General features: G+C 53.6%; 1 protein-coding gene across 1 annotated transcript in view; it reads left to right on the top strand.

The window, feature by feature from the left end:
• Nucleotides 1-19,264, top strand: part of SLC1A7 (solute carrier family 1 (glutamate transporter), member 7) — a 45,586-nt gene that overhangs the window by 7,020 nt on the left and 19,302 nt on the right. The window contains exon 3 of the mRNA XM_006768332.2: nt 14,983-15,198. Within this exon, the coding sequence (XP_006768395.1) occupies nt 14,983-15,198 (216 nt within the window). The remainder of the gene's footprint in view (nt 1-14,982; nt 15,199-19,264) is intronic.

Below are 19,264 nucleotides of genomic sequence, written 5' to 3'. Positions count from 1 at the left end.
GGGTGATGGGCTCTGTCCCCTGAGCAGGGTCATCAACCTCCCTGCCCCATAGCCTCCCTGCTATTGAGGAATAAGATAGCTCCGCCCCCTTTCCCTGTAGTGCCATGGACATAATGCTCCCCAGTCCCAGAGGCCAATTAACAGTACCTTTGGTTACTCCCAGGGGAGACTTGTTCAGCTTCCTGCCAGCAGCATTTAGGTCTCTCAAGACTCATTCTTCAAGGCTCTGCTGAAATGCCACCTCCCTCCATGAGCTTTCCCAGACTCCTCAACCCATGCTGGTTGTCGTCTCCTCTTTAAGCATCCTCCGGGTCATTCGCTGAGTCAGCGAGTCTGTCAAATTCCCAGTGGCCTCCATGCTGCTGGGCCAAAGGCCACTCCCAGTTCTTGCTTTACATGAGCTCTCCCCAGTGGTCCATACACTTGACACAGCCCCTAATCACTCTCTTCCTCCTGAAATATTCTTCCCTATGGCCTGACACTCTCCTGGCTCTTTGCTTGCTCTCTGCCCCTCCATCCCAGTTTCTCTCCTTCTACTCGACCTCTAAATGTTGCCATTTCTTCGGCTTTTCCTAATCTGTCCGCATGGCTTTAATATCTCACCTATAAGTCCAACACGCCCTGCCCCATAGAGGTCTTCCTCCCCGTATTTTCCGCACAGCACGTATTAGACATTGTTATTTTATACATATTCAGTTGACTGGTTTCTTTATCTTTCACTGGACCATAAACCCTGTAAAGGAGAGATAACATTCAGTTGAGGCTTCACTCTGGACCTAGCCAAATGCCTGGCACACAGTAGGTCCTCCTTTATACTTGTCAAGTGAATTAATGAAACCGTTCAGCAATCATGCATTGTGCTTTCTGGGCACTGGGCCCTGTACTGGGCGCTGCAGCCAGAGATGTAGGAGGTTTGGTCCCTGCGGAGCTCACAGACTGCGAGGGAGACCGATGAGGAAATAGTCAGCTACATGATGGCTGAATAAGTTAATGGAGGAAGCACAGGACACCCCCTACCCCTTCTTTCCAGTTTTATTACAAAATAAGGCGCAGGACTCTTGTTAGGCACTTAATCACCCTTCACTGTTGACCACCCTTCCTGCCTCCTACTCTCCATGTGGACCCTGGAGTCAGAATTGGGTCCCCACCCTGGCCCTGCCCTTTCCTAGCTGTGTGACCCGGGACAAGTCATTTAACTTAAAAAGACATCCTGAGGTCAGCAAGGCAGGGTCTAGGTCCTAGGCCTGCTTGTACCACAAACCGTCCTGTGGCCTTGGCTAGGACGCGCCTCACCTGGACCACAGTTTACCCGGTTTACCCAGTGACTAGGGGCCCATCCAGTTGTTTGAGCCCAGCTCTCGGGGGCCTGATCTCTCTCTTTCCACCAGACCCACGTGCTTTCTCGTGGCTGGAAATGCAATGTGGCATTAACTTGAGAAAAGCCAGTGTGTGTTCATACATTCCGTTTGTTTATTATACAGTTTGGGCGGGTGCAGAGCAACCGTGTCATTGAAAACAAGCAGTGCTCTAACAATTTCCTCCTAAGGAGAGTTAAACCTTCGTGGGGGAAAATGACACATTTCGGAGCCTCAGTCCCCCGCGTCCCTGAACCCTGCTTTCTTTACCTTAAACAAGTCTGTGATCCATCCATCCACCCATCGCCCACAGTTCCCTCAGCTCCTGCTCCAGCCAGCCCGGGGCTGGGCAGCATGGTCCTCATGGGGCCACCGCCCTGGTGCGGGGACTGTCACTCAGGGCTGAGCAAAACCACCAACGATGCTTTGAAAATTCAGATGCCAGGCCCCATGCCGGGCTCACTGAGCCAGACTGCCAAGGGGCCCAAGCAGGGGTTGGTTTTAAAAATTCCGCAAGTGTTCAAACGGTTAAGAGAAAAGCCAAACCCTGATGTCTTGGGCTCAGGCTTTCTGGCTGAAGCCAAAGAGCCTGGCGCGAGGGCTGCAGCTCTTCAGTCCCCAGGGGCTCCCGGCTGGAACCCAGGAGACCAGGGCTGTCTGTGGTGTGTTACGTGGAGATGCAGGGGACCTGGTCCATGCCCTGCAAAGGCTGCCACGAACACGGGTGTGCAGGATCACGCAGGTTATCAGCGTTGTAGACTTTCCAGAGGAAGTGACGAGCCGTGGTGCCAAGTCAAAGCACAGAGGAGGAGGTCGCCCACAGGCACTGCCTGCTGAGAGCAGAAGCAGAGGGAGGGGGTTTCCTGAAACATCTCATCTGGGCCTTGGCGGAGCCTGGGGAAGCTTTAATAAGTTAGAGAAACATGTGACACTCGTAGTGAATCGGGAGCCATGCTGGGTGTTCTGAGTACATTCTCCGATTTCATTCTCAGGAAAACCCTGCCAGGGAGGCGGGTGCTCTCCCCATTTTACAGGTCAGGTCACCGCGACTCAGATGGGAAGAGCCTTGGTTGGGTTCACATTGCTGGTGAGTGACCCCAAAGCTCGTGTTCTTCCCCCGGAGCCTCTTGCAGATTCTCAGCCACACCCGCCGCCTGTGCTGTCTGCTCAGCGCTTGCCCTCAGGGTGACAGGAGCCACAGCTGGCCGGGGAAGGTTGCCCTCAGCCGGCCTGCGACATGCCTGTCTGAGGTGGGGCTCCGGCCAGGTGCCGGTTTGCAGCAGATTGCAGAGAAAAGAGGCCCAAGAGCCGGAATGTGCCAGACTGTGGGAAGAGTGACTGAACTGGGCTCCAGCCAAGGCCAGCGGGCCCCACCTCCCTCCCCCCGCCCCGGGGCATCCTTTCTCTGGAACAGAGTGTCTCCGTGACTGTCTCCCTGCCAGATGATGGGACCCTCCAAGGCAGGCACAGATCTTTTCATCCCTCGCATCAGCCTCCACCAGCACCGCCCATACTTCTTTACACCTTTTCATCTCCTTCTGCTTGTCTATTAGGTTTCTGTCTCCTGCAAAAGTCATTACACGGGCCACCAGGTAGAGGTTAGTGCGAAGGACACAGGGGAATATGAACCTGACCCCGCCGTGTCTCCCATAAAAACACAGTGATGTACATGGAGGGGTGGTGGCGACTGGTCCTACCCGTCAGCAGGGGCAGTCCTTTTAGTAGCGCCATGAGTGGCTAGTCCAGGTAGGAATACTGGTTTGTGTCTATGTCATTACTGTACAAACAACGGTGTCAGCACCCCTAAGGGGCATGCCAGTTGTGACTGCAAATTCGGTTCACTAACAACACCGAGGGCACCCAGGGTTACCTGCAGCATCAACAGTGGAGACAGGTCATCGTCCATGTGTATCAACGATGAAGAGCCGGGAGGATTTCACAGACGGAACCTTGAGCTGGGTCTTGAACATGGAGTGGGTCTTGGCTGAGAGGAGAAGTGGGCATTCGTGGAAGGAGGAACAGCATGGGCAAAAGTGTGGAGGCAGAAAAGTCTGGCATGGGTGGGGACCAGTGAGATGGCAGCCTGCTTCCAGGGGTTTGGCAAAGGGAAGGGGTGGCAGGTCCTCCTGGAAGAAGGTAGAGCATTTAGTGTCACGCGTGTCAGGATCTGGGGCCCAGGCTTGCAGGTTATTGGAACTAGAAGCAAATCGTGTGTCCTCCCACTGCCTTGGAGCAATTGCACCGCAGACAGCCCTGGTCTCCTGGGTTCCAGCCAGGAGCCCTGGGGACTGGGGGCAGCAGCCCTCATGCCAGGCCCTGTTGCTCCAGCCAAAGGCCTGAGCCCAAGACATCAGGGCTTTGTTTTTTTCTTAACCATTAGAGCACTTGTGGAATTTTTATTTACTTATTACTTATTTACTGCTTACATTCAACATGATTTTGTATTTGTTAGTTTCAGGTGTACAGCATAATGATTAGACCATTATATACTTTACGAAGTGTTCCCCTGGTATTTCTAGTACCCACTTGGCACCATTCATAGTTATTACAATTTTACTCACTATATTCCCTATGCTGGACTTAACGCCCCATGACTCTTTTGTAACTACCAATCTGTACTTCTCTCTCTCTTTTTTTAAAAAATAATTTTTTGTTGTTGAAAGTATTACATATGTTCCCCATTTCCCCCCATTAACCCTCTCCAGCCCACCCAGCCCCCACCGCCGACTCTCATCCTCCCCATTGTCTGTGGCCATGGGCCATGCATATATGCATACAAGATTCCTGGTTGATTGCTACCCACACACCCACCCACACACACGCCCTCCCCCGCCTTCCCTCCGAGATTCCCCACTCTGTTCCAGGCTTCCATGTCTCTGGATCCACTCCGTTCATCAGTTTATTTTGTTCACTTGTGGAACTTTTAAAACCAACCCCTGCTTGGGCCCCTTGGCAGTCTGGCTCAGTGAGCCCGGCATGGAGCCTGACATCTGAATTTTCAAAGCATCTTTGGTGGTTTTGCTCAGCCCTGAGTGACAGTCCCCGCACCAGGGCGGTTGCCCCATGGGGACCATGCTGCCCAGCCCTGGGCTAGCTGGAGCAGGAGCTGCAGGAACTGTTCTACCACTGTTCTTGTCCCCTGTTTGTTTTATCATTCTTAGCAGTGAACGTAACTCTCCTTAGGAGGAAATTGTTAGAGCACTGCCTTCTGCTCTCTCCAAAGATAGTTCCCAATGTGGCTCTCTGCTTCATCAAGGCAGGAGTACGAGCCCTCACTCTCCAGTCTTCTAAGACAAAGTCTTATATAACGTAGTCCAGGAGTGACATCCCTCACCTTTGCCTTAGGCTATTAGAAGCACCGACACTCAGGGAGGGGAATTATACAAGGGCGGGGATCACTGGGGGTCACCTTAGGGTTTGTCCACCTTGCTCTCTCTCCCTACACCTTCCTTCTCTCTACTGCCATTCCAAGAAAATCCAGAAATCCTGTCCTCCTTGTCTTTCAAAAGTCACCTCCACTCGTGCCCTCTTCCCTGGGGTGGGGGTGGGGCAGGATCTCAGCACTGACCAAATGGCTCATCCAGGAATTTCTTGTGAATGAGGATAACTCCCTTAGCATGAAAAGAATTCCGGAGAATATCAATTTTTCTCTTTCACAGGGACATCACAGGGTCTGGTACATAGTAGGTGCCTAATAAATGCTTATTAAGGACTAAAGAGCAGTGGAAGGGCAGTGGCAGTGGAATTCGGGGAAGTTTCACGACTAGCACTTGAACTGAGGATGTTAGGAGTTATCTTTTAAAGATATTTTGTACTTTAAAACATTATGTAAGAAAAGCAGAAACATTTTGGGAAATGGTGGGGGTCGGGGGGGTGGAATCCTCCTATTATCACACAACCCTAATTCTGCCACTGTTCTTTTCCCTTCTGTTTTATCATTCTTAGCAGTGAACGCGCCAGGCCAGGTGTGGTCCTCAGCTGACCGGTTCAGAAGCTCTACCTTGTCTGAGCCTCTCAGCTGGTCACGCCTGTCCTCTGAGACCAAATAAACCAAATGCCAATTGATCACAGAGATAAGTAAATGGCCAAGGACACAGATGCGCACAGCCTCAGGCCAGAGCATCCCTATAGGGTCACACTACTCAGGAACCCACTGGTGAAATCCATTTCCTGGCAGGAAAACTCATTTAATTGTATAACCAACGTGACCCCAGGTTTGCCATTTTCAGTGAATTTCTGGGGTCCCACCTGGTAGAGTCCCACCATATGTGCGTTTAACCCAAGAGACTTCAGTTACGACAAATGCTGTGAAAAGAGAGAAAAGTAATTTAAAGGTGGCAGGAGCTCTTCCATTCGGAGCTATGCCCCAAGTGAGCGTACCGGGGGAGGTGGGTCTGCGTGGCACCAACCCAGCGCCAGTCCCTACCTGCCTCTCCAGGCGTGAGTATTTCCCTGCAGCCATTGCGATTCCAGGCTCTGAACAGGCTGTTTGGGTTTTTGCCATCATGGCCTGTAAGGGTATGCCGACTGCTTCGGCTGGTGCACGTTCCTGCTGATAGTTTAGCCCTGGGGACCTTTAGTGCCCAGAGACCTTGGTATACCCGGACCCTAACTTCAAATCAGAGGGGCCAAGGGTTGGGATCTTCGTCTCTTTACTCTCAGAAGGTCCCTGAGCCCCGCTGGCAAATTGAGGCACCTTTCTATAACTCTGCAGGTCTTAAGGGCTCCAGGAAGGGCACTTCCATCAAACCACTAAAGTCTCCCCGTTCCCTGGACAATGAGTGCCCTCTTAGCTTACATTTGCCATTTGTAAAATTCTTCTAAAAACAAAATCAGCTGCAAGGAGACTCGCGGTCTCTAACTATAAACATAGGAGCCTCAGACAAAATTTAGAAAATTCTGCTTCTCATTACATCGGCATAGGAGCTAACAGCCTGGTGGTTGGACCTGCAACAGCATGTCATGCCCTGGAACTAGGGTCCCCTCCCACAGGAGGCGCTTGGATGGGTGCTGGGTGGTTTGCAACTCTCAGTTTTCTTCTCTGTGCCCCACTGCGGACGGGTCCCATACTATTAACACTTTCTTGCGTTTGAAAAGTCAAGTCTATGGGGCCTGGGAGCCTTTCTCTCCCACTTTCTCCCAGTAATACCACTGAGCCCTTTTCCTTTTTTTATTTATTTTTTAATTTTTTTATTGATTTTTATAGAGAGGAAGGGAGAAGGATAGAGAGTTGGAACCATCAATGAGAGAGAAACATCGATCAGCTGCCTTCCGCACACCCCTTACTGGGTTTTGAACTCGCAACCAAGTTACATGCTCTTGACTGGAATCGAATCTGAGACTCTTCAGTCCATGGGATGACACTCTATCCACAGGGCCAAACCGGTTAGGGTCCCTTTTCCTTTTAATTTTAACCCAAAGAGTATGGGCAACTTTCTGTTCCTTTACGTTTTGGGAGAATACTTACTGTTGCTTCTGCAAAAATAAGGCTATTTGCTTCTTTTGTCTTTTTCATTTAAAATGATGTCGTAAGATTTGTCCTGCTGCACCCTCATCCTCGTGATCCTGTTTCACTCCTCCACTCAGGGCTGGAACGGAGTGTGCACAGCCCCTTTGCCTTCACTACGTACCTAGATGCTGCCGGGTCACTGTGAGGGCATCACTGTGCCCCGGAACTTTAGATTCACCTCAAGTTCTGTCATTTGCCACAGCCTTAGCCTCAGCCACCAGACAGACACAATGCCATCTGCAAGTTTACAAACAGGTGCTCGCGTGTGTGTGTGAGTGTGAGAGAGAGAGAGAGAGAGAGAGACAGAGAGAGACAGAGAGAGAGAGAGAGAGAGTGTGTGCGCACGTGTGTGACCCATTATAACCCCCCTGAGGCTGGAGTTCACATCTAACTCTTGGAAGTCAACTGGGCCTTGTTTTCACACATCCCCGGACCAGGGCGACACGGGGAACCAGGGGTGGGTCAAGTCAGCATCTGGATCCAACTAGGGCCTCCAATTCTCCACTTGCTTTTTGCCAAACCCTCCTCTCCCCTCATTCTTCACTTTCTTAAACCAGGCATCATTCAAGGAAAACTGAATCCATGTGTTTGTGATTCACGGAGGCTGAACATGGCAGAATGTTTTGTAAGCTCTATCTCTTAACAAAGAAATCCAAGTGCGTGTGTGGGTTTATGTGTGGATGCATGGTGTGTCTTTACATGTGTGTATGGTATGTGTGTCTATGTATGCATGTGTGTGCCTGTGTCTATATTGTTTTCCTTTCTATGTCTTATGAGAATGCTAAACTGATTTTTCTTAGAATCAGAAAATCATATTTGGCCAAAGAAACCCAACACTCCCTTCTCCCCCTTCCTGAGGAACTCTAGTTTGGCAGAAAACTCCCAACACCCATGTCCTGACTTATTGGAGCTGGTTCTGGGCCAAGCAGCCGTCAAAGTCTGTTTTGGGAGCCAGTGTGCAGGGGGCAGCTGCCCCAGGCTGCCTGGGACCAACAGTGAGTGGAAAAGAGGCAGGAGGTGGGCAGCCTGTGCTTCTAGGGACTCTGCCCCTCAAGCCATGGGCATCTGTTCTTAGCAGAACTCTGCTGATCTCTCTGATGGGGCTCTGGGATCTGTCTTTGGCCCTCTTGCCCAGTCAGCTGACTGCCTTACTCATCAAGAAGGAAAACATGGCCCAGCTGTGGGCTGCACAGGGTGGAGGGGTCAGACCATTAGCCTGGTGACTCTGACAAAATCCCAGGTTTTATCACCCCTCACAGACTCCCCTGCTCTTTCCCCCTTCCAGATAGAGTTCCTACTCATCCTTCAGGGACCCATCCAGCAGTCACCTCCTCTAAGAAGCCTACCCTGATTCCCAACCTTGGCTATACTCTACCCCTGGCCTCTCTCAGTCCCAGCATGGCCCAGGGTTTTGTGTTATCTCTTAACCCTCTGAACAGAGCTCCTTGAGGACCACAGACTCACCCCGTTCAATTCTGGAACCCCATAGCATCCTGAACAGATGTTAAATTGGGGTGGGCTGGGAATGTACCTCAGTCTGGGGAGGGAGTGAGGTTTTGAAAAAACTCCTGTTCTGTTCTCTGTGGAGAACTGCAAGACCCTGCACTGGAGAGGGTCTCATCTGACCTAGGCCAGAGCCTTGGGGGGTGTAGGCACCAGGAGCTCAGCTGGAGGAGGAGGGGGCCTGTGTTCTCATAGGCTCCGATGGGGTCTTTCCTTCCGATGGGGCTGGGCTCCTAACCGTGGCATGTTGGCGCTCGTCATAACCAGCCATGACAGGCGACAGTCTGTAACTGTAGAGCAAAGTAATGGGCACTCTGGCTCCCTCACACCTGGCATTCTTTTCCTCGAGGGAAAGAAAGGTCAGGGGTTCGGCTCACGTGGACCTGGGAACCTGACTTGGCCCTGTTGGAAAGTGGCTGAGAATGGTGGACGGTCAGGCCGCTCTGAGCTCTGAGGGTGGCAGCGGAGGTCCCTCCAGCTTTTGTTTTTGATCCAGTTCAAGCTTGTTTGTCAGTCCCAGGCAAGCGCTGTCCCAGTGCCCAGGGCCATGGAAGGAGGGACCTTCAGAGGGTAGTTGGGGATGCCAGGGCAATGTCTGTCTGTGCAGGGCCCCTTTTCCTCTCCCCTGCCCCACCTCCTGCACCCTGAGCCAGCACACCCTCTCCACCTCCCCCATGGAATCTAAAGTGAAGCCAGGGGTGGGCTGGAGGGGGTTGATGGGGGGAAAAAGGGGACATATGCAATACTTTCAACAATAGTTTAAATAAATAAATAAATAAATAAATAAATAAAGTGAAACCAAAGGGTGGGGTGTGCATGGCTCCAGAGGGCAGGGCTGGGCCCCGTGTCGGGGATTCTCCGGAGGCAGATTTCATTCTGGCGCCAGGAAGGACTTTCTAATAAGCATAACCATGGAGGTAGTGAGTTCTCTGTCTGCTGAGGGGTGCAATCAGGGGCAGCTGAGGAATTTCTGCCCCTGACATGGGGCACTGGGACCAGATAACCCAGACTTTCGCCAAGTGGGAGTCTGGGCATCTTGCCTCAGATCTCAGAAGGCGCTGGCTCGGGGCTGGGAGTGTGGCAGAGCCATCTGGGGAGCGTCATTCTGCATAACGTGGCACTTGCTGTCAGCTGCTGGCCTGTCATCTGCGCAGGGGAAAGGAAGCCGCAATGCTTGGCAGAGCGAAGGGGCCTCCACGGACCCCAGATGCCTCCTCTCCTTGCCTGTCAGGTGGACTCCCTGCAGCTGCATCCCAGAGGCCGGCTGGGGAGAGCCTCCCCAAGGTCAGCTGAGGCCAGAGCCCAAGGACTTGGCCACGGGGCTGCAAGCTCCTTCCTGTCTCTAACATCCAGGGCCAGCATGTGGTGATTATGGATGTTGTCATGCTCGTAGACCACGCTCAAATCCGCTTCCTCCCTGTGTGACTGGAGCAAGCTCACTGCTCCTCAAGGTGGTTCCTTTCAGGGCGGAGCAGCTCTGTTTGTTAGGAAGTTATTCCAGGTGCTGAGCCGAGATCTGCTTCCCTGTGGTTTTCCCCATCAATCCCATGTCCCCCAGGTCTGCTCTGCCCAGGCTCCACAGCCCTGCCCCTCCAGGCCTGCCCCACTGCCACCTGCACCTACGCCCGCTGCGCTCTGTGGGACACACCCACCCTCCCCGTCAGGGCAGGTCCATGTCCTCCTTGGCAAGTTCCCCAGGCTTCTGGCCTCACAGGTTGAGCACCTGACTGACCACCCACCCGACCTCCCAGGCCCTTCCCACAGGCGGCTGCTCAGGCCCCGCCTCCCCCTCCCTCTTCCACCCGGGTTTGTGCTCTCTCTGCGCCATTGAAGCCAAGTATGGCCCAACACGTGTCCGTGTTCGGTTTCATCATGTCAGAATTGGCCCCTGGTCCCAGTCTGCTGGGGTCTGCTTAGTCCCAACTCCCTCATCCAAGACATGAGCTGTTCCTCCCAGCTTCCTGTCCTCTATAAATCCGATCCACATGCTGTCAGTGGCCTTGGCCAAGCCATTGATAAAAAACAACCAACCGGGAAGGAGAGAGCTGAAAGCGGAGCCTGGAGTACATACACCTCCAGAGACCCACCAGGTTCTCTTCACTCAGAAGAGGTCACTGTCTGCGACAGTCACTCCCCAAAAGTTCCCCCGTGTTCCCCAAAGTCTGGTGCCAGCTGCCTCAATGTCAAAGAGACACTCAGAGCCGGGGGCATCCCCCTAAACCTGGCAAGGAAACCACAGCTGGCCCAGACGGCCTGTTGTCAGGGACCCCACAATGGGTGCTCATGGCCATCCGAGCCCACAAGTTGTCGTTCTAACACTAGTCTAGACTTCCACCCTGGCTTAAAGCACACACATCAACACACCTGCACCCAGGCCAGGCCAGGCCCTGGGCTCTGTGGACCCAGAGCTGAGCCAGATTCAGCCCTTCTCTGGAGGTGCCCCCAGTCTGCAGGAGACCAGAGAACAGTGGGTGCTAACAGATAGAGTGTATTGAATACTTATTATTCTAAACCTAGATTAACCTTCACAAAAAACCATCATTGTCCCCATTCTACCCTCCCATGGAAACTGAGGCTCACAGAGGCTCAGGAACTTGCCCAAGGCCACCCAGTTAGTGAGGGATGCAGGCAGGAGCACACCGGAGCTGCCTAGTGTAGCCTGGAGGGCTCCAGAGGGAGGTGGCACCTGAGTGGAGGCTTGAGAGATGAGTAGCAGCAGAAGAGCAGAAAGGAGAGCAGGGAAGGCAGGGGACTGGGTTCCTCCCCGGCTTCACTCAGCACCGTTCCTACCAGCCTGTGGTGCACCGGGGCTGGGGACTCAGGCAGAGCACCCGCCCATAACAAACTGGGAAGCACAGGGTGCACAGGGGAGGAAGGTGAGATGGCTGTCAGGGAAGGCTTCCTGGAGGAAGTGCTGTCTAAACTGATTTTGGAAAGGATACGTGGAAAGGACAAGAAGTGGACGGGGGAGACAGAGAGTTCCAGGCTGAAGGAACAGCCAGGACAAAGGTGGTTCAAGGAGAAGTAGGGGAACTGGGGTGGCTGGAGCGGCACCAGTGAGAGGAGGGGGGTGACCGGAGGCCATGAAGGAGCCTGGAAGCTCCTGAGGACTTCGCACGGGGAGGCACCCCAGTCTGAGTAGCCGTCTGCCCGCCAGAGTGAAGGGCGCAGGCAGCAGTGGGCACCTCCGGTGTTAGATGGGTCACAATACTCACGTCAGGGGTTGCTGTGAGACCCAGGTGCCAGTCAGCAAGTGGCCTTTCTCCCTCCATGAGGAGCCTGGCAGTTGGTGCCTTCCTGCCCCTACCCGCGCAAGTGGAGCAATTACCAGATCGAAACAGATGCCTCCTCTCCTTGGACCCTGGAGCCCAGCTTACCCTCCAGTCACCACAGTCTTCCCCGGGCTGGGTGGTACCAGGTGGCTTGGGAGGGAGCCCAGGCCTCTGGGCCTCTGAGGCTCTTCCCCAGGGCCCTTGAGCATATAGGGGCTCACTTAGCCGTCCTGGGAGTTGGGGAGGCAAAGTGATCTCTTCTCTCCTCACCATAAATCACAGAGCCGGAAGGGACAGCTGAGGTCATCCTAACGGAAGCTCCCGCTCCATCTGGAAGCCCTGACCGAGCATCCCAACAGATGGGCCACCCCCAAATCCGAGGGCTGTCACCTGGGGCAGGCCATGAACTCGGAGAATTGAACGAAAGAGGCAGCACCTGGTCTGAGTCACATTAAAATCCTGGTCAGCCAAAACCAGCGACCTTTTTCTTCCACAGGAGTTCAGCCAAGTCGGTGCCACAGAGCGGCCCTGAGGGAGGGGGGACCACAGGGGCTTCGGAACCACAAGCCTTCGCTTGACACCTTACCAGCTGGGAGGCTCGGCCATCATCTCTGCCAGCTGAGCTTTCTTTTCCTTGTCTGAAACTCAACTGCGCAGCCCAGCGAGGCAGTCAGCAGTCGTAAATAATGACTGCTCCCTTGAAACGTGGCCAGTACACCTGGAACTGAACTTTTTAAAAAATTAAATTTAAAGTGAAAAGCCTGAAGCAGTTTTATAAACACTTGAATAAACATTTTTACAGTGATTTCACATTAACCTATTTTGGATATGCTGCTTTTTGCTTTTTTGATTTGACCACTAGAAATTTTTAAATTGCAAATGTGGTTCACATTATAATTGTGTAAGGCAGCACCGACTTAGAACATCAAGGATCAAATTAGGTGGATATTCATGTGTTTGGGGACAGTTAAGCTCCAGACCAATCATGGTTTCTGTGGCTGCCGTGTTCTCAAGGGAGGTGTTTTCCATCATACAAGCAAGACAAGCTCATCCTAGAAATAATAGAGAATGCGGAAAAACATTAGGAACAAAACAAAAATTACCCATAATTCCACCACCCTACAGCAGCTACTATGAAACTTCCTTTCTAGAGCTTTTTTTCTATGCGTGGCCATGTGACCTAATACTCCCTGCCAACTACCCTACCCGGCTTTAGGTTCTCAGACCCAGATTAGGAGTACCCTAATGCAGTTAATAACAATGTACCTACCTATATAGTTTAAGTTTAAAAAATTCAGCTCTCGAAAGAAATTTCAGTCGTACTGTTGCTATTTGGCTCTGTTGACTAATGAGTTTCCCGACCACTGGTCTAGTGGTGAAAGTCCCCAGACTTTCGGGTCATTTTAACAGTTTGGCCCGAAAGTCAGAGACCTGGAGGAGCCCCATGAGCTGATGGCAGGACTTTGACCCTCCTTTCTTATTCCTGAGCTCTGGTGTGTGACCTGGGGCAGGCCCTCCTCTCGGGCCATGGCTTCCCTGTGGCCTGAAGCAGCTGAACCTTGCTGTGGGGGACTCTGTGGTAGTCAGGGGACAGTTTGGCCTTGGGCTGATGTGCTGGCCCTGGTCTGCGGATAATCTCTCTCAAAGGATAATGATTGTAGGGTGGCCCCCCAATTCCTCTGGCCATACAATCTCATTATAAGCCCTTCAGGATTTGTGTCTGAGACCCACTTTAAGCCCATTGCAAACATCGACTCGTTCATTCATTCATTCATTCATTCATTTATTCATTCACTCCTTGATTCAGCAGACTGCTGGCAAGCTGTAAACATCGACTCGTTCATTCATTCATTCATTCATTTATTCATCCACTCCTTGATTCAGCAGACTGCTGACAAGCTGTGCTCTGGCAGGGTCCTGTACCTGGCTTTATGGACCCAGCATTGAATCAGATCTCAGCCCAGCCCTAGAGGCATTTCCAGCAAGTAGTCAGCAACTTAGTAAGGTGGGCCTGGGACAGAAGGCAGCACAGGGGCTGTGGGAGCCCGGAGAAGGGGGCTTCACCCTACCTGGTAGTCAGGGAAGACTACCTGGAGGAGGAGACACTTAAGTGGTGTCTTCACAGATGAGTGAGCTTTTGCTCATAGGCAGCAGTTACAGCCTCGGGTCGGGAGAGGCTAACTGTGCTAAACCTGATGCTGGTTGCTGCCTGCACGTAGCCTAATGATAAGAGGAGCATGGAAGAGGAGGGATTATCTGTTCTTGTTTACATGATTAAAACCAGACAAATACTCCCTTTATCTGAAAGAATGAAAGAGCTTTGGGGGGAAATCCTTTTGGCTGCAAAACAAAGCATGAGCATTTCCTTAACTAATCTCTCCCTTCCCACTCTCCTTCCCCCTCCCACAGCCATGCGAAGAGTAGCTCCGGGGCTGACCTGCACTGGTGGGTGGAGTCCAGATCAGGGTAGACAGGGGTGGACCCAAAAGGAGGGAGACCCACAAGCCCCCATAACACAGCCTCCCACTAGGGGAGTCTGGGTCTGAGCACTAACCCGAGATGGCCACAGGGGGCAACCTCTCAGGGAAAATCTAACCATGGCCACATATTACAGATTGGGATCCTGAGGCCCAAAGACGGGGGAGTGACTTGCTTGCCTGAGGTCATATAGCCAATGGGCAGAGCGAGGACTAGGACCCAGGTCACCAACTGCTAGCCCAGGGCTCTAACACATTCATTCATTCACTCACTCACTCATTCATTAGCTTATTCAGCAAGCCTGCAGTAACCACCTACTTGGCAGCAGCACCAAGAGCTCATGCTGGGCACTGAGGACCCACAGAGGAGTCAGATCTGTCCCTCTTCTCACATGTCCTCGGTCTGAGAAGGGAGACAGACAAGTAAACAGACCGTGACAACTAGGTCATTGACAGAAGGGGCCAGGAGCTCTGGGAACCCCATGGGCTCCTCACTCTGGGGGAGACGCAGGTAATCCAAACAGATTTTACCAAAGAGGCGACACCGCCCTTGGTCTTACCCAGTAGGTAGGAGTTAGACAAGTGAAGGAGGTTGATCAGAGACATCAAACAAAGGGAACAGCACAGGGGAAAGCCCAGAGGTGGGACGGGGCTTGGGTGCTGACCCTGGACCTGGGGGAGAGGGCAGAACAGGGGAGAGGCTGGAAGGAGCCAGGAGAACTGAATTGTTGGGGATGGAGGGATTCCCATGCCTGCACGTCCCATGGAGCACCGTGAGGGTGCTGGGCAGAGCCAGGAGGATGGCAAGGGTGGGTACACTCAGGGCCTGCCCCACCCACAGACCCTGACCCACATTGCCCTCCCAGCTTGATATCCGGCCTCGCCTCACTGGATGCCAAGACCTCCAGCCGCTTGGGCATCCTCACGGTGGCATACTACCTGTGGACCACCTTCGTGGCAGTCATCGTGGGCATCGTCATGGTCTCCATCATCCACCCGGGCGGGGCGGCCCAGAAGGAAGAGACAGAGCAGAGTGGGAAGCCCATCATGAGCTCAGCCGACGCCCTCCTGGACCTCATCCGGTAACCTTGCCACCAGCACCCTGCGTGGGGATGCCATGCCCGGGCCGGGGTTGCTGGTTCCACAGGCCCAGCCCCACATCTGCCAGAGGGCAGGGGAGGGGCTGCTCTTGATTTCTCATGGTAACAAGGGGCAGCCACAGAGGCCACTCTTGGCTCCTCCTTCAGCCCCTGTGCTCCCTCTGGGCTCACAAGACACTGTCTGCCCCCATCAGGCTGCTAGCACCTCAGGGCAGGAGGGGGGGCTGCTCCTCTGGGAGCCCAGCCCCAGGGCACAGCTGGGCGCAGTCCAGGTGTCAGGGACTGATTGCGGACTGACCGGGCTCGCTTGTGCACACCTAGCTTCTCAGGTGAAGGGCCAGCAGTCATGGTACCCGCTCCCCACCCCGCCTCCACCACACTTATTTGGTCCCCTTCTTACAGATGAGGGAATGAGGCTCAAAGAGGTGATGTGACCTTTCCAGGGTCATCCAGCCGGTGGTGTGGAGCCAGGATTCAGCCCAGGCCTGTCTGACCCCAAGGGCTGTGCCTTTTCCCGGCACTGCCCCTGCCTGAGCCACGTGGGCTCTGCTCACCATTTGTTTCATGGGGGCCTTTGTTCTCCTCCCAGAAAAGTGCAGAAAGACCCTGCAATACACCCGCATCCGACTCCCCTTCCCCAGACCACGCCTTCTCCCCTGGCTCCCTCACCAGGAGCTGGCCTGGTTCTGGAGGAGAGAAAGGCCCCTGGATAGATGCAGACAATGGGGAGGGGGGCTGTGATGAGGGTGAAGGGCGGGGTCAGAGGAGGCAAAGCTGCTGCTGTAAAGGACAGGGTGCCTGGGAGGGCAGGGGCGGCGGGGAGGCAACAGCTGTGCACAGGTCCTGAGCTGAGAGGGAATGCCCTGGGGAGACGTCGCAGCCCATTTGGCGTGACTAGTGCAGGAGAAGTGGGGGGTGAGGAGGCAACGATCGCTGGAGGAGTCGGTGGGGCCAGCCCATGAAGAGCACAGTGAACCAGGCCAAAATTGTGTTTTATCCTAAAGTGGTTTTTAAACATAGGAGTGGCATGATCCAATTCAGAAGGCTGGCTGCCTGACTGAGGGACGGGAGGGGGCATAGTAGGAAAGGAAGACAGTGGCAGGGACTGGGGGGATGCCAACTAATGGCCGGCTCGTGAAGCTGCCCCTTTTTGGGGGGGGGGCGCGAGGGGAGGGTGAGGGAGGCAGTGGTGCTGATGAAGGTTCTGGTCTGAGCACCGAGTGGATGGCAGTGTGCTCACAAGCCAGAGGACGGTGCCAGAGCAGGACATCTGGGGGGATGCCAGCTAATGGCCGGCTCGTGCAGCTGCCTCTTATGGGAGGAGGTGGGAAGCCAGCGGGGCAGAGGCGTTCGGCAGACCCCGATGGCAGAAGGGCCAGCACCGTGTGGGTGAGGAGAGCAGGGCGGGGACACAGCCTGGGGAAGCACCACATTAGAAGCCGTTTATTGGGCTTAACAGGATACTCATCACACTTGCTCTGTGGACTCCTAGTCCCTTCCATTTTCTTGCCAATATCAGGTGTAAGAAATACAGTCCAGTCTAACATTAAAACTCCTGACGCATCCAATTTAAAACGAGTCTTGTCTTAGCCTTTTGCATCTGATTCAAAGTTGGAAACCTGAACTGGGAGGATCATAGTAGGTTTCCCTCTTTCTTGCTCCACCTCTCCCTCTGGGGTTGGAGCAGTGGAGAGGGGAGAGAGGGGGGCTAGAAGGTCCTCCCCCACTGGTGGTGGAGTAAGCTGGGATAGGCCATTCCTAAGTTGTATTTCTTTAGGGGTGCTTTTGTGGGTTCTTTGGAGCCCCTCCTGTCACAAAACAACAGGCAAGTTGTATTGCAAAGCTGGGGGGGGGGGTGTCTCTCTTGTTATTCCCTTGACTTGGGTGATCCCTGCTCCATCTGGCTACTTACAATGCCTTCTTCAGGCTTGACCTCTGCTGAGGTGACCTCACTCCCCTGGGTGACCCTCTGAGGCAGTGTCCCTTTGGCAGGGTCCACACTGGGCCCATGGGAAGCATACATATCTTTGCTGGAAGTGCAGGCCTTTCCCAGGGCCTTTGGGCATGAGTCAGGCACCAGCCCGACACTCCTCAGATCCTAAGGGACATTCCTCTCCTCCCCTATGAGGATAGATGCCCAGCACACTTCTCTCTCTCTCTCTCCGTCCCTCCCCCTCCTTCTCCCTCCCTCCTCATCCTCTCTCTCAGTTATTAATTGCTGTGTAACAAACCAACCCAATACTGAGCGGCTTAAAAAAAACAACTTTGAGTCTAAACATCAGCTGGAAGGTTGTGTATCTGCAGGCAGCTGGTCACTCCAGTTCCGGGAGCAGCTGATCTAGGATGATCTTGGCAGAGATAACTTAACCGCGTTCCTCCAGCAGGCCAGCCCGGATTAAAAAACGCTCCAGGAGGGTTAGATCTTTAAACAATCTGTTTCCGGCAGCGTCCTGGAGCCTAGAACAGCAGCTGGCATGGAGGAGGAGCCAAGTGTTTGCTGAATGCATATGTGGGTGTGAGGTCGTCAGTGGAACCGGGGTTTGAACCCCGGGAGAAGAGGATCCGGCCCAGGAGGACTGTGCTGAGCACACGGCACTGAGGCCTGCGTGAACCGTGGCCCACAGCCACACTGGAGGCCGTATTGCTGACGGCAGGAGCAAGCTGAGGGCCAAGAGGAGAACCAGGACAGCAGATGTCCTGGAAGCCAAGGGAAGAGGAATTTCGAGAAGTTTCATTTCTAAGCTCCGTTATGTCTAAGATTTGGTGACTATGACTCATCATTTCTTGGATTTTATGATTCGAAACAGCCTTCCCTCATGGTGAGAGAAGTTGTTGATGCTCGGGGAGCCCCCGCCCACCCACTGCTGCCTCCCCTGATCAGAGCCTGAGGGCTCTGGATTGGCATGTGTCAGGGTCAGATGTTCCAGGAGCAGTTCCTGCTCTCGGTTCCTTTTCACGTGGTGAAAACTGATCCTCTGGTTTGAGGCTTTCCCCCCAGTTGCTCTCCACCCCCAGCAAGCTGTTCTGCAAAGCTGGGAGGTTGTCACTGTTTCTTAGAGACTGAGGCTGCAGGGGGAGACGCATGCTTCCCCGGACAAGCAGTCGGAGCCTGGGAGATGCTCTGCGAGTAAGACGCTATGTGGCTCTGGGCAGGCTAGTCCCACTCTCTGGGCGTGAGTTTCCTGGTGGTTTTCAAGCTCCCTTCTAGTTCTGTGGTTGGGAAACACAAAGGCCTCCAGGCCCCTGCGGAGGCTGCAGAGCATGAGCAGAGGCCTCTGGAGGCGGGTCCTGGGGGCTGAGGTGAGGAGGACAGTGCAGCCCACCCTTGAAGACCTTGACTCCAGGCTGCGGGTGAGCTGTTACGCTTTAGAAACAAGAAGCTGGGAAATTTGGGAAGGACGGATTGGAGCAGGGTGGTGTGGACAGGAAGTGACTGAAGGTATGGGGTGCAGTCAATTCCGTTCCATTCAGCCCATCTTTATTAAGTGCCTGCTCTGGGAAAGACACCGTCCTAAGAGCTGGGGATGGGATGGGGCATTTACAAGTCCCTGAATCAGGCCATCACCATCTCAGGACAGACAGACAAGAAGGGCGTACTAGGAGAAACCAAGATGGCGGCAAACCGGAAATTGCTGCCTCCCACGACAAATTCAAAAATACAACTAAAAGACAAAACGGACATCATCTAGAACCACAGGAAGGCTGGCTGACTGGAAATTCTACAACTAGAAGGAAAGATAAAAGCACACTGAGACTCAGAGGAGGTGCAGAAGTGCAGAAGTACTGAGGCGCACGCGGCAAGGGCTGGCAACTGAGGACGCGGCTGTCTTTGGGCAGAACTCAGAACTCGAAGGCGGCTTTCTCTCAGAGGTGCTTGCAATGAATACTGGGACACTGAGACGCTGGGCCCCTTAAGGCAGGGCTGAGGATCAGCCTTAGCTGCTTGCTCCACCCTGTTGATCCCCTGAGACCCTACCCCACCCAAGCTGCAGCAGAGGCTTTTGCATATGAATGCTCTGGCCCTTTGCAATCTGAAAATTACCTACAC

The sequence above is a fragment of the Myotis davidii genome, unplaced genomic scaffold, assembly GCF_000327345.1.
Source record: "Myotis davidii unplaced genomic scaffold, ASM32734v1 scaffold79, whole genome shotgun sequence".
Classification (NCBI taxonomy): Eukaryota; Metazoa; Chordata; class Mammalia; order Chiroptera; family Vespertilionidae; genus Myotis; species Myotis davidii.
The sequence above is the reverse complement of the archived record's forward strand: the minus strand, read 5'-3'. Positions and strand labels throughout refer to the sequence as shown.